This window comes from Nymphalis io, chromosome 6 (assembly GCF_905147045.1).
Source record: "Nymphalis io chromosome 6, ilAglIoxx1.1, whole genome shotgun sequence".
NCBI classification, from domain to species: Eukaryota; Metazoa; Arthropoda; class Insecta; order Lepidoptera; family Nymphalidae; genus Nymphalis; species Nymphalis io.
Genome location: NC_065893.1, coordinates 248,625 through 264,638, shown reverse-complemented (window position 1 = coordinate 264,638; position 16,014 = coordinate 248,625). Strand labels below are relative to the sequence as shown.

Genomic DNA, 16,014 nt, shown 5'->3' with positions numbered 1-16,014 from the left:
AGACATTCAAAGGGAGTAAAAACAAGAAGGCAAAAAAGTAGAAACAGTTTAATAAAAAAAAACACGCGATACCAAAAGATTCAAAATTGTTATTAGTGCTTATTGTATAGCACAGTATAAAATTTAGACATTAGAAATAACCTACCTTTATATTATTAGTCTCATTATTGTAATTCGTCAAATTATTTCTAAAACCTATCGCTTAGCGATCAATCTTTGATAAGAGACCTATTAAGCGCATCTTTAGTTTTGTAAACACCAGAAGCTGTATGTTACGTCTAACGCCATCTAGTGACAAGAAGCTAAGCTAAAAACCCAAACAAAAGTAGACACTCTGAAAACGATTTACATGTTAGCTTATATTATGTAAATATATGGACATTGTGTTGTACCGAATTAAATTAGACATAAAATTTATTTTTAATCAAATTCTTAAAAATATTTAAAATTACAAATTAACAACTTTTCAAATTTAATTATTATTTCTCGATAATCTCGACTTTTAGTTTTATCAAAGGCAAAACGTTACGATTAAATAAATTTTCGATGTTAATTTTATAAGTAAAACTTTAAAGCTCTCATTGAGTTATCTTCATCTTTGTGGCTTATCAAGATTCCGAAGCGCAAGATAGAGACAGGTAGATGAATGGGAAGGTGGAGCGTAGCGCGGTCACGGACAAGTACATACAACAAATCGTCAAAAAGCGATCTCTTATGACATACTCGCATTGTACTGAAGACGCCGTGATCGCCGGACACGGTGTCGGTGGTGGGACACGGGTCGAGCGCGGCTCGTAGTCGGCAGTCGGCAGTCTCTCGGCTCACTAATTAAGTATAGGTGGGGGCGTAGGGGCGCGGGGCGCAGCGGGCGCAGGGCGGGGCGAGAGGCGGGCCGGCTTCATTCCGCCGCGCGCCGCGCCGCTAGCAACACGTAGAGAGCGCGCGCGGGCCATGGTCGCGAGAACCGATGAGATGTTCGGCTGCTATGGTGACAGCTACTCGTACCGCCTGTGGAGCCTGGCCAACGTTTGGGGCGCCTGCCGATGTGAGTAGCGCCGCGCTCCGCGCTGGACTTTCGCCGCTGACGTCAGCGGAGGCTGTGCAAGCCTGTGTAGTACGGCGTAGATACGATCCGGAGCCGGCTCCGTAGCTAGTGCGTCGAGTTACGAGTTTCCGTAGTCGCGGTCAGTGAGGTGTGAGAACGAGGTGTCACTAGATGAAAGTGCAGAGCTCGCTTATGGGAGTTGGCGGTTGGTACGAATGCTTGGCGGCCGGTTGGCTTGCCGACATGAGGAGTAAGCAGGTCCCCACGTCTACCACCTCGGCCAGGCGGCTCGCGGCCTTAAGTAAGCTTCTTTTCCTTTTATGTTTATTTGCATTTTATTTTTTATTTTTTTATTTATATTTAATTCTTCCGCGTCTAAGTTTATATTTTTAATCCCAAATTAAACTCCTTCACTGTTTTTTACACTCTTTAAATATTTAAAGAACTATTTACATCCTGCTCGTTTAAAAAGTTTCAAAATAAGAAAAAAATACTGCAAGTGAAAAATTTGAAAAGAAAAGTTTCCCTAAAAAAGTTGAGTCGAACTGTTAAATTGAAACAGGTGAAAACATCACCTCGACCGCATTAAAAATAAAACTCGAGCACGTCTTCATTAGAAATAACCTTCGTGTTCGTAATCTCCCCTCGACTCCCGAGGGATATAATTCATCCACTTGAGAATCGGGAACAGGTACACACGGACTTGAAAGAAAGTTTCGTTTGTCGAGGGGAACCCCGCTCTCTTTCAACGTCTTAAATCGTAAATGATTATGTTGTTTTAATTCATTTGCTTTTTCTCTTTTACTTTTATATTCTATTATTCTTTGAGCGCCGCCTGTCTGGAGTGGATAGAGCAGCTGGCCGTTTATGCGTTCGGATGATGATGGTAGAGTTCACGGAAGACGTATGAATAAATTAGTGAGAGTTCCGTGTTATCGCGCTTCCTGAACGGCTCTACGCTTTCTGAAACGCGTCACGCTCGTCATTTCGATATTATTTGCTCAATGAACTCCAATTATAGAGCACTACAGATAACATCGGCCAATGCGTAGTTTATCGTTAAAACATATTTTGTAAACGAACAAGGTGTTCACTTATTTACTTTTAAGCATTTACACATACAATAACTTCAGTTATTATTGACAACGTTTTGGAAACGCAACCGATGGGCACTTCTCGAATATTAATTCGTAATCATAAATAGGTTAACCGAAGTTATAAATAAATATAAAACGAATTATGGTTGCGATGTGACAATTTTACAGGTAAAATATTAATTAATAATAGTCCTTTATTTAAGGAAAATAATAATATAACCGCCCATACCAATACTTATTAACAATCGGTAAATATTCAATAATATATCATTATTAATGAATAAAAAATCGTCAATCAATCAATCAATCAACAGCCAATCATTGTCCACTGCTGAACATAGGCCTCTCCCAATCGAAATAAAAAATCGTAACCATCTTCAATTACTTTGTTGTTGTTTCACGAAAACACATTTCTTTAATAATTATAAATAAAATATGTTCATTATTGAAATTAAAATTTTGTTAGTAAATTTTTTATTTAATAGATAAGATAGTTATATGAACAATTTAACTGGTTATGAGAAACAAAAAAAATCGTTCCGTGTAAGCGACGGGCGCTTGCAGCCACTAATCACTTGTTTGCTGTGGGCACATAACGGTAACAAGCTATATTAATATCGACAAACTTGGATCCCTTAATCACTTGATAAACAGTATTTAGATATAAGTCGTTACCGCGACGTGATCCGACTCAAATATTTTTCCTTACTCTATATTTACACGCTTTGCTTTTCGGTGAAGGATAACATCGTGAGGAAACCTGCATGTGTCTAATTTCAACGAAATTCTGCCACATGTGTATTCCACCAACCCGCACTGGAGCAGCGTGGTAGAATAAGCTCTAAACCTTCTCCTCAAAAGGGAGAGGAGGTCTTAGCCCAGCAGTGGGACATTTACAGGCTGTTACTATTACTGTTCTGTATATTTACACAAAACGTTCGCCTATGTTCAATTCACAGGTATTATTCAATACATTTATTCTTATTCAATATTTTGTGTTCGATTGTTTCAAAGACAGCTTCTATTTGTAAATAGGACTTTTTCTCTGTACAAATAATTTATTTTCATATATATGTATAATAATAATAATAATAAAATCCTGGGACATTTTTCACACAAGGCCATCTGATCCCAAATTAAGCATGTACAAAGCTTGTGCTATGGGAACCAGACAACTGATATACTAAATATACTACTTTTCTTTTGTAAATACATAATTATATAGAAAATTACACCCAGACTCAGGACAAACAGACATGTTCATGCACACAAATGTCTGTCCTGGGTGGGAATCGAACCCACAACCTTCGGCGTGGAAAGGCAAGTATCTACCAACCACGCCAACCGGCTCGTCAAATATGTATATTTAGTTTATTAATTTAAAGCAATAACTTATTTCTGGTGAGGACAAATTGAAACGTATTCAAGCATCGTAGTTTTGTTACAATGTTGATTATGACTAGCGAAGGGAATTTAATACCTTAATTTTTCTTTATCTTTTTGATCGACATCAATATACATTAGTATCTCATTATATACAGTATAGTTGTATTTATTTTTATACACTTTAATGACCGCGCCACTATTTGAAACCTTGGGATGTCAGAACATAAAATTAAAATTAAGTAATTAATTAAAAAGTCGAGATGGCCCAGTGGTAAGAACGCGTGAATCTTAACCGATGAACGTGGGCTCAAACCCGGGCAAGCACCTCTGAATTCTCATGTGCTTAATTTTAGTTTATAATTCATTTCGTGATTTTCGGTGAAGGAAAACATCGTGAGGAAACCTGCATGTGTCTAATTTCATCGAAATTCTACCACATGTGTATTCCATCAACCCGCATTGGAGCAGCGTGGTGGAATAAGCTTTAAACCTTCTTCTCAAAAAGGGAGAGGAGGCCTTAGCCCAGCAGTGGGACATTTACAGGCTGTTACTACTACTACTAAATTAAAATTAATCTTTCATCGCGAATGTTTAATGATCAAAATCAAATAAATATTAATTGTGACAATAGACGATGAAATTCAAGGAGAGGGCAGAGTGGATTCAGTATTAGGGCTTCTCTATACATCCATCTTTTGATGTTTATAATTATAATTAGTATGTACTCGCAAAAACTATCTCTCTTATATAGTAAAGTTAAATTATAATATAATTTTTCATCATTATATCATTTATGTACCTCGTAAAGATATAGATACATCATTAGTTGACTATTTACAATTAATTAATTTACATACCTGATTAGTTTGTTATTTTGAATGATAAAACGTTTATCAGAATATAAAACGAATATATAAAAAATTAGGAAATTGGTATCGAAAATAGAATTTTAAGATTCTCTTAAATAACATTTTAGTAAAAAATGTTTCTAATCTATGATACATGACCATTACATCATATGTATTTTATTCATCATATATAATTTGACCACAGATACAATGTGTAAATAACTTTTATATATATCTATAAAACATATTTATGCCATGTGCGTTTAATATAATTTCACGATTTGTTAATTTTTTTTATTCATATTCATACACACTAAAATGAAATTCCAAAAAAGATGCGTTTAACGGTAACGCAATATTCATCAGACAATTTAATGACGTAACCTAGGTACACGACAATTGTTTTAGACGTGCAAACGTTTTACTGTTTTTAATACAGGATTTATCAGTTGGTAGTTTACTCATGTGATATTCATATGTATATTTTATATAAAATTACAAAATTAATTATTGAAACAATTTATAAGTGAATTAAAATTTAAATAGCATATTTCTTAAATCTATAAAAAAAAATAAAAGTGACAGCCTGTTAATGTCCCACAGCCGGGCTAATACTTCCTCTCCTTTTGAGAAGTTTTAGAGTTTATTTCATCATGCCGTTTTCCTCACATGTTTTCCGTTACCACCGAGTACGACATAAATTATATAAACAAATTTATTATTATATAAATACAAGAATATTCAGTGGCGCTCGCCTGTGTTTATGATTGTTCTTGAAGTTGATTGAAGTGTTCTAGCTATATATATTACAGTATATTATTGTTAATAGGTTAATTTTATTGCATGATGTGTAACGCAACATTATTAAATACCTACCTAGGTCACTGTCTGTGTCTCCTCTATAAAACTTTGAGTGGACGCTCGACATTGACTCAGGCTCCGCGGCGTAGGTACCGAAATTGCGTAGAGTGAATCATAATTAAAATTGTGCACAACGTTCTGAGCGAAACTAAATAACGATATATTATTACGTTTTAGAATGAACCCGCGGTTCATATTCCTGCGTCGCAATACAATTAAACGAACAACGCGCACCCAACCAAACAGTTTACTAATAATTCTCTCGTCGTACAATTACGATCGGAGACGTTTCAACATGGAGTCTAGCCACTTCGGGACAGGCGGAGTTTTTTTTGTTTCCAAAGCAAACGGGCCCCGCGCCCCCCGCACCGCACCGGCACAGGTGTAGCCAATCACCAGACGCGCTTGTGTGCCACAATCAACAATCAACTCCTTATCTCTATGACCGCTCACACGTGTGTGTGCGATAATTATTTATTGTAACGCAATAGGAAGCGTAGATCGTATGTGTGCGTGCGCGTTTTTTATCAGCGGTTAACGGACGCGTGTGCCCGTGCGCAGAGATTACTGCACGATACTCGTAGTGTGTAGGTGTCGTCGTCCGTTCCACCTAATAAACTATAGGTACACAGGCTACATGTACCACCGCTGTTTAATCTCCTGTATTTGAGTAATTAGCTGTTTTCAATAACAAGGTAAATTTGTAACGCTTTTTAATTATCTTTATTTTAATGATCATTCAGTATCTATTATTATTTAAAGTTAAATAAAGACGTATGTGACAACATTTTCGTTATTTAATTTAACCACAGTAACAGCCTGTAAATGTCCCACTGCTGGGCTAAGGCCTCCTCTCCCTTTTTGAGGAGAAGGTTTGGAGCTTATTCCACCACGCTGCTCCAATGCGGGTTGGTGAATTAATTTAACCGCAGGTATAAATTTATTGTTACCTGTGAACCAGTAAATAAAGCAAGTGAAATATTTATAAAAATAAAGTATCTAAAAAAAACATTACCTATTATTCCGTTAGACACAATCCGAAGCGTTATCGTTCTGACTTCGGCGTTAATGTGACTTCAATACAACTAGCGCCATCTGTTATTGAATAGCATAAAATTACTACCAATCTTAAAATTATTTTATGATAATAACTGTATTTTGTAATAGTGCGAGGTGATTATGGATAAATAGCTTTCTGTTTATAATTTTTGGCGAATTTGTATCAAAATGTGAAAGCACAATATGGACAGGTTAGTTATCTAAATAACAGTGAATATGGTCTGCGCTACGGAGCGCGGTTTACGAGGTCATATTTTCTAAAATTCAATACCGGTGTGCCGATAGCAGATTATATTGAACCTGAAATCTAACGCCTGTAGGTGCATATACTAATAACTTCATTTTCCTATGCTAGTTTATCGAAATTTATCCGTGAGCGCTGGTTTAGACGAAACAATAAAAAACATAACAGAACATTTTTGTTACAATTTATCTTTAATAAATTTAGTTTAGATTTATAAATAAAGATCCCTACTTAAAAAAATAAAACGATTGCTCTAAATAAAATAAAAAAATAAGAATATAATGAAATTTGTATAAAATTACCGCTCAGCTGTTTGTTACGCAAAAGCGCCGCGTGGAACAGCCAACTCTATGGACGCGTACGGACTCGACCGCACTAATTAATACGTCGTGCCGTTGTTTTGCTCTTTATTATATTTGATTTACGACGTAGACCGCGCCCGTGCCGCCGGACGCCGGACGCCGGTTTTAAAAACGATATTACGCGGCAAAACGAATATTACCAAAATAACCGACTCCAAATTGAAATGTTACCGTGTTACAAGCATGAAGGTGTCCGCGATCGTTTAGCGTATAAACATCGTTAATTGCTCACCGGGCACATGAAACGTTCGTACTACACGAGAACCGGCTTTATTATTATTTTCATCTGTTTGTGGCCATAAATCGCACCTGAATTAAGGGATTATTACGATTACAAATTAAAAACAACCTTTATGAACGACGTTTAAAGCTTAATGTAACGAATTTTCGACTGTTTTTACAACTAAGCTTTCGATATTATTATGTATTTGAATTGTTTAGTTTGAATTTGTTAGGTATATATCTATGTATATAAGATAGAGGTTGTTGCCCAGACGTGAACTCACGACCCTCAGGTGCGATAAAGAAAGTTCAAAGATTCGTAACTCAGTTATCAAACATAAAAAAACATTACTGATCCATGAAGTATAAAAAAAGTGGGATGGTGTTCTGAACAAGACGAGACCGTAATATTTAATTATAGTTAAGAATTTGATATCAACAGTCCGGCCGCTTGCCGGTGGAGGCGCGGAGGGCAAACCTTCGGAAGAGGAGGAGGAGCGTGGGGGCTCACCGCTGGGCCCCGGCGGGCCCTTCACCTGCAGCCAGTGTCGCGGTGCCTACCCAACACGCGAGCAGCTCGAGCGTCACGAGACCCTGCACTCGCCCAGCACTCAGGTGGATAACATCAAATATGTCAGTGCCCATTCTAATATACCAACACTAACAATCCGTGCAGGTTATAGTGAATAGGGCGAATCTTCATCATACACTCATTTCATTTCTGTTTTTCAATATTTTTTTAATTTTTCATGAATTCGATCTGTTTATTTGCTTTTTTATTTAGAGACTTTGTAGAATGATACATATTTCTAATTAATGTTTTATTTTGTTAACAGTCGTGCAAGATTTGCCACAAGAGCTTCGCCAACGTGTACCGACTGCAGCGCCACATGATCAGCCACGATGAGAGCGCTGGCCTTCGTAAATTCAAGTGCAACGATTGTGATAAAGCATTCAAATTTAAACACCATCTCAAAGAGCACCTTCGGATACACAGTGGTGAGAAGCCATTCGAATGTGCCAACTGTGGAAAAAAGTTTTCCCACTCCGGCTCTTATTCTTCACACATGACATCTAAAAAATGTCTTGTGATGAACCTCAAGATGGGACGAATAAAGCCTAACAACCCTGCTCTTAATCCTGATCGAAGTCCTTCGCGCAAACGAACAAATGCCATGGTTGCATCTCAACTGAATAATAATATTGCGCCGAATGGTAATTCTTTTTTACCAATTCTTCCTAAATACAACGACGCTGCCGCTGCATTCTTTGCATCGATGTCAACGCCAGAAAATAATTTCCATCGACCACCTTTAGGCCAGCCAGGGATTAACCCTTTCTACATGCCTCCCGGTATGCCTTTGAGTCCTGCAAATGGAATTGCTCCATATAGTTTTCCGACTTCCCTAAGTCAGCTTTTTGAGCAACTAGCATCACAACAATACCACCAAAGAAAAATAGAAAATCCTAGTCCGAAGCAAATGGGCCCTCCTTCAGCTGATCCAGAAGATTTAATAGAAGAAGTGATCGAAGACGAAGACAAAAGATCAGAAGGTAGCGCCGAGCTTGTAATGGACATAGAAGATGAGGATAATATTAGCATAAAAAAGGAACAAGAAGAACGAGAGAGCGAGCAAAGGTCTCCCTCGCGTGTTTATGAATCCGTCCCTGTTAACAATAACAGTGAGGAGACTGACAACAATCAGACAGGTTTTAACACTATAATGAATTCCGTTAATGCGTCTGTAACAAAGCATTTTTTTAGAGCTGATATGGAGAAGCTATCACCAGTTTCTGGAAACATATACCCTAGCATAGAATCGCCAGTGCCACGCATTACCGTGAAAGAGGAACCGGGTGAGTTGCGTTGCTTAAAATGCAACGTTACGTTTAATGACAAAAATGAACTTGTAGAACATGAACAGGTTTTATGTGGAAATGTATTCAGGAAACACGAAGGATTAGCTGCTCAAATGGCTGAAACAGTGGCACTAAATAGGTTGGAGGCTGAAATGCGAGCCTCTATACAGAGTGGAGTTAGTGCAAGTGAAGATGAGGACTTTGGCAAAGATGACAGAGATGATAAAGTATCACTACATGACAGCGATAGAAAGATTAGAGTTCGCACAGCCTTAAGCGAAGAACAACAAACTGTACTAAAAGAGCATTACTCTGTTAATCCTCGGCCAAATAGAGAAGAATTCAAAAAGATAGCTTATCAGATTGGTCTAGATAACAGAGTCGTACAAGTGTGGTTCCAAAACAATAGGGCGAGGGTGAGACGAATGACTCAAGCGATAGCTATTTCGGACCAACCACTAGATCTGTCAACAAAAAAAAGTAACGCATCGTTAACCTCTAGTCCGTCACCCTCCCCGCCTTGCAGCATTTCAGTTACACATTCCGACTCTGAAGAAGCAGTTAATCTGAGCCAAAAATCTTCGCGTAGTACAACCCCACATCGTTCTAATTATCTTAACACGTATCCACATTCCAATTGTTCTTCTTCATCGTTTACTGATTTTCGATTGTCACCATCACCGGGTGAAACGATCAGCGCGCAGAAGAGGTTATTGTCTCAAAAGATGCCAGTTAATCCTATGATGCCAATGGATAAACTTCTTCAATACAATGATTTGACAAATGGCAGATCGCCAATACTTAACATGCATATATCGTCAGAACATAGACAAGAGTCTAGCCCATCTTACGATCGACCATCTTGGGGAGATGAATTGCAAGCTCAAAATGAATTTGAAGATGAAACGTCAGTACTTAAGAAAAGCAAGCTAAAGGCTAGTAACGACTTTAAAGAGGGAGAGGGACAATTTGTCTGCGACCAATGTGATAAAACTTTTGTGAAGCAGAGCTCTCTCGCGAGACACAAATATGAGCATTCAGGTTAGTATTTACATAATATTTAAAACGTTTTTAACGATCACATAGCCACAATGTTGTAACTACTAGTAATTTATATAATGATCAAAATACCAAATATTTTAACTTTCTTGATAGTTAAAATTTAAAATGTAAAAAAATTAGATCTACCTTTTGAATTATCTTCGAAGTATATATCATATAAAATAATTTAACCGTTTTTAGTTTTTGTAATAAAAAATACAATATCATAATTGACGCAATATGTTACAGGTCAACGGCCATACAAATGTTTGGAATGCCCAAAGGCGTTTAAGCATAAGCACCACCTCACAGAACACAAGCGGCTCCACACCGGCGAGAAACCCTTCCAGTGCTGCAAGTGCCTCAAGAAGTTCTCCCACTCCGGCTCCTACAGCCAACACATGAACCACAGGTTTGCCATCTGCAAGCCCTACAGGGACTAACTGATACCACAATATATTAGCTAAATAACTCAAGAACTTTCTAATCTACATTCTTATACTTGTTCATAACTTATGTAAATGTATTCGCAAATACCTACGCATGGCTGTTACTTAGTAATTTGTCCGAACAGAAAAAGTCTAAAAAACATTTATTTATTACGAAACAATTCAATAGTGTGACATAATTACATTTTAGTTAATGTGATATTTGTAACAAAATATAATTAAACTTAAATTGTAGGTACACGATTTTAACTTTGAAAATTGTTTTCAAATATACTAGTTTTATATAACAATAGATTGAAATGACAAGCATTGCCTGAACATCGACTTTTAGTGAACATCGAAATATTTACTTATAATATGGATAATACTCGTGTTATTAAAGTATTCTTTGCTCGGTATTTATTATTTGAAAATATAATTTAAGGATTTTGCTCAACGTATATTTCGTACGATGTAACATCACTTCAAATAACTATTTATTTTGCAACTAGTGCCAAATATATATAACTAAGTGCCAGATCATATACCAAAAAAATATATACTGTTTTAATTTAATTACGAGTAAATAGGGATTCAACTGAGCTTCCAGACCGATTGACCATACACGGATTAAAGCTTTTAAGTTTTAAGGAATTACGCAAAACTTACAATAATGACTTTATATATAAAAGTATATAAAGTCATTATTGTATATATATACTTTTGAAATTAACATGATAGTTTGCAAAAAATACAATTAGTTTAGTTGATGAGCGATTTTTTTTTTAAATGCGACGGTTAATTGTCGTTAACATATACACGGTTAGGGAAAGCGAAAGCGCAGTTGTATGACTCAGGAAGAAAACAACAACAAACGATTTTCCGTCGCTTGTTAACACATCTGCGCCCGCTTCCAGCTCCGCTTCGTTTGCACGTACAGGTATACCCAATCACCTCGAGTTCTGTAAGCTCAGTTTGTTTTCGCCCTTATAGTTATAGATAGTTTTACGTGCTGAAATCCCAAAGGCCAGTACCTGTAGCATAATACTCATCAACGTTTTATATTATTTTATAATTTTTATACTTATCTGTGAAATAATAATAAGAATAGAGTGATCTTGTCATTATATATGTGCATTCATACATTATTTTTATTCGAGCGCCGTAAAAGCGTCTGCAAAGAACAATGCTAATTCGAATAAGAAACGTAGGCTTACCAGACCTGGGTCTGTCACGATGACAATATATTTATATAATTAAGTACAACACTATCCATATAATTAAGTTGACTTCGACGTTTCGTGTGTTTAATGTGAACGTAAATACGTACAAAAGAGTACACGTAGACTTCAGACATCTAATTTCATGCTTCCAACACGGAGATTGCTTTTCGGCTATGAACCGATGCACTCTCGGTCAACTTTTCATATTAGCCTCAGTATTTAACGACTTTAGTTTACTAAAATATTCATATACCATCGTCATTTTTGTTAATATTAATAAATTACTATTAGTATATTTAAACTTCTCGTATTTTAGTGTTAATTGAATAGATAGACATATGAGTAGCCTAAGTTTGAAGCATTCCATAATACTTCTATGGGATCTCCGCTGTGTTTAAAAAACTTTTGATTAATCCAAAGATTAGTAATACAGGTGTAAATAATGATTATTGTAAATATATTAAAAGATATATCTGTAAATATGATCGCTTAAAAAAATCTAACAGTATAGTATATATGTGAACGAGCGCACGACGGAAGCGTAGCGCCGTGTATGAATATAAGAGACAATAATGAATGAACAACTGTTTATTGAAATCAATATATTTATAGCCGTAATTATATTCCCATGATGTGATCGTTACCAGCGAACTCTGTGTTATTTATTTCTTAAAAGTAATAACGAGGTTTATTAGGATTATTAAAAAAATATGAATGTTTACGAATTTCCATTGGCGATTTACATAAAGTAGTTAGGAACACGACTCACGAATTGATTATGTTCGAAGTACTTAATTTGTATACAATTATCGATTGGTTAAGATGTAACAATTGCATTTGAATTGATCAAACGCGAATCGATAAAACACGATCGTTTTCCATTCTTCCACGCAACGTACGTTAGAACAGAAAGTTCCTAAGCCTAATACTTTTAAGAGATACCTAATGTTTTATCTATATTATTTTGTATTCATAAGTAGATAAATATAATTTTTAAAGGTTTCTAATCAACGAATTACGTAAATTATTGCAAGCATTACACTTCTTGTTTAGCATAATGATAAATTGTCTATTGAGACAGTATTTGAGTACATTTTCGCTTTATTAAAATTTTAGCTGTATATGGCTCAGCATTAAGTCCATATAGAGTGCGAACTTTGTTGGCGAATAGGGCAGGATCGATTCATATTTTTTTTTAAATTTCAATTTCATTTTTATCTTTACAAGAATATCTCATCTCAGTTATTTTAGTTCAATAATATACCTACTTACTCTTATTAGTAACACGTCAGATAAAAGAAACAAATGTATACTTTTTTTTTGTTAAAATTTATTTTCTTTTTTTTAAAATAAATAACTAGCGCTCGACTGTTATCACACCTGATGGAAAGTGAAGATACAGTCTAAAGTGGGGTAGAAAAATATCTTATAACGATAGCAATTTTCTTACAATTACAAAAGTCGATCCAGTCCAATCAGTATTCCGCTAACATATAAAAAACTGCGTAAATACCAAACCATTTGTAATTAAAATAATATAAAAAATATTGTAAAATTAATAATTGTAATTGCATTAAGCGAGTCTGTTTGAAAATATTTCATATTTTATTATGTATAATTTTAATATAAGTGATTTCCAAATTATCACCGGTGGGCTAGATAAACCAAAGATTAATTAGTTTACGAGATATGATGTGGAAAATTGTAACATATAAACCTCCCATCATCATTAGTTTAGTTTTAAGTTTTGTGCCAAAAATAATTTTAAAGCTTCGAATATATTTTATATGCAATGTAAACTATATTTTTCAAATTTGAAGGGCATTATGTACTATGGCATTACTTAGTTATACCTATTCTTGTGCAATATTCTATTGCACAGAAAAAAATCTTCCTTTTATATATATATATATATATATATATATATATATACTTTTAGATGTAACTTTAGGCCAAAGTGAATTCCTATTGCCATAATGTTTGTTGTAATAGTTTAGCAACTGCTTGCAAGTTGCTAGACTTGTTAAAATAAGGTAACTCTAGATTGTTAAACTTAACCATAGATTAACATGTGTTAAAATATTGCCTATATAAATTATAGTAATTCATTTTACTTGATATTATAATGTATATTGAATTTATGAATATTAAAAATATATATATTGACATTTCAATGCAATCAAGTTATTTTATTTTTAACTGATTATTCTCAATTAATTATTTTAAAATATTCGTATTCATATTTTCCCACCAAACAGCATTAGTTTTTATTGTTGTGTTCCGGTTTGAAGAATGCATGAGCCAGTGTAGTTACAGACACACAAACATTACATCTACCAAGGTTGAAAGCGCATTGACGATATGAGGAATAGTTAACATTCCTTACAGCGCCAATGTCTCTGGGCGATAGTGACCATTAACCAACAGGTGGCCAATTTGATCCTCTGCCTTCTTATTTTATATAAAAAAATGTCCTATTCCATAATACCTCTAGTGTTACATATACCTCTAGCAGATAGGCATATAAACTCATAACAAAATTGTAGTTTAAACTTTAATCAAAGAATATCATTTATTTGTATTATAATCAATTTTATTAATTTATATATAGATACATATATAAAACAAGTTTTTAAATATTGTTTAACCAGATAGCTTATATAATACCGAACTCAGTGCTTGCATATACCTAATTGTATAAGCAAAGGACCTCAGGAATTTACAATTTTTGACGTTTTCGATTGGTATAAAATCGTTTTTTTTTGTTTGTATTTGTTAATAAATAAAGACATAAGTGTGTGCCAGCAGATTTTTATGAAAAATGGCGATTCTAGTTCAAAGTTCATTTCAACTAACATAAATTTCAATTCAATCAGTTTATTTTCCTTCAACTTTTCTGACTCTCACGTACGTGTGCCTTTTTCAATGACCCGTTTCCCTTTTTTTATTATTTGTTTGGTTCTTCATAAATACGATATGTTTTTATGTTTATAATTTTACAGTGAAGTTAATTATTTTATTAAGTATTAATAAGTTTAAGTAATTAAGTCTAATTTTACGTCTATGTGATGCTGCAGTGGACACCGCACCAGAGATAATTACGCTAGGGAAGATTAAATCGAAATTTGCATCCCAAGGTATTAGCCTCGCGGACTTTGACCTGCATTAGTTGTGACATAAATACTTATCCAAAAAATATACCAATTATACGAAAACATAATATGCTGGAATTAACATTAACGGTGAGTTTATTTCGCTGGTTCTCCTCAGATCAGGGTACAAACCTATGTCTTTTACGAACCGGTGGTAGTTTCTAATTTTACAATCGATAATAATAATATCCTGGGACATTTTTCACACACGGCCATCTGATCCCAAATTAAGCTTTGTACTATGGAAACCAGGCAACTGATATACTACATATACTACTTTTCTTTTGCAAATACATACTTATATAGATAATTACACCCAGACTCAGGACAAACAGATATGTTCATGCACACAACTATCTGTCCTAGCAAGCATCCACCAACCACGCCATCCGGCTCGTCAATAAGTAAGTGTAAAGCTTCTATGTTGAATAAAAGATTTTGATTTGATTAGTAAAACATTACCTACAATGTTTTAGTGAAACTTATGATGAAATTAAAACTTACAGATAATAAATAAAACACTATCAGCAGGGCCTCCACCGCGTCTGTCTGTCTGTCTGTCTGAAGGCGATCAACTCGAAAGCTGTCCAAAGGATTTTCATACGGTTTCACCACTTGACAAAGTGATGAGAAGGTTTAAGTGTATAATTAAGGTTATGTAAAAAATGGCCGAAATATGACAGTGCTTGTTGAAGATGTCGGCAAAAATCACGTCGACTGGAAATTTAACTGACGAGCACCGTGTAAACCTATTCAGTTATGTTTATTACGAATTTTAATTTCTACCAAAGGAGTTATCTACGACTTAGTGAATACTGGTTGATTGGAAAATAATTTAAGACTTTATACAAGTATAGTATATGTTTTTATAAGCCTTTAGGTAATCCAAAATATAATATAATTGTGTTATAAGATAATATGTTATACAAAAAATTGTTCCATTAATAGTTTTCTCGAAAATATGTGATGTGCCTGTAATTACACTGGCTCACTCACCCTTCAAACGGGAACACAACAATACCAAGTACTGCTGTTTTGCGGTAGAATATCTGATGAGTTTGGGGTACCTACCCAGACGAGCTTGCACATAGCCCTACCGCTAGTCATCACCGTATGAATGTAAAATTTGATATAAATATACATAATACATACAATACATAATATGTAATAAAAACCTGCGAGAGCA

General features: G+C 35.0%; 1 protein-coding gene across 3 annotated transcripts; it reads left to right on the top strand.

The window, feature by feature from the left end:
- The first annotated feature begins 782 nt into the window (after positions 1–782).
- LOC126769118 (zinc finger protein 1) lies at positions 783–13,849 on the top strand. 3 transcript variants are annotated; one of them, XM_050487689.1, is made up of 4 exons: positions 783–1,045; positions 7,567–7,757; positions 7,961–10,025; positions 10,275–13,849. In XM_050487689.1, exons 1-4 carry the CDS (start codon positions 952–954, stop codon positions 10,466–10,468), a joined length of 2,544 nt encoding a protein of 847 aa, XP_050343646.1. In that variant the 5' UTR covers positions 783–951; the 3' UTR covers positions 10,469–13,849. The 3 variants fall into 3 exon arrangements, with proteins under 3 accessions (XP_050343646.1, XP_050343644.1, XP_050343645.1); XM_050487687.1 differs by having other exon boundaries at positions 786–1,346; XM_050487688.1 differs by having other exon boundaries at positions 788–1,346; positions 7,567–7,739.
- Positions 13,850–16,014: the final 2,165 nt, after the last annotated feature.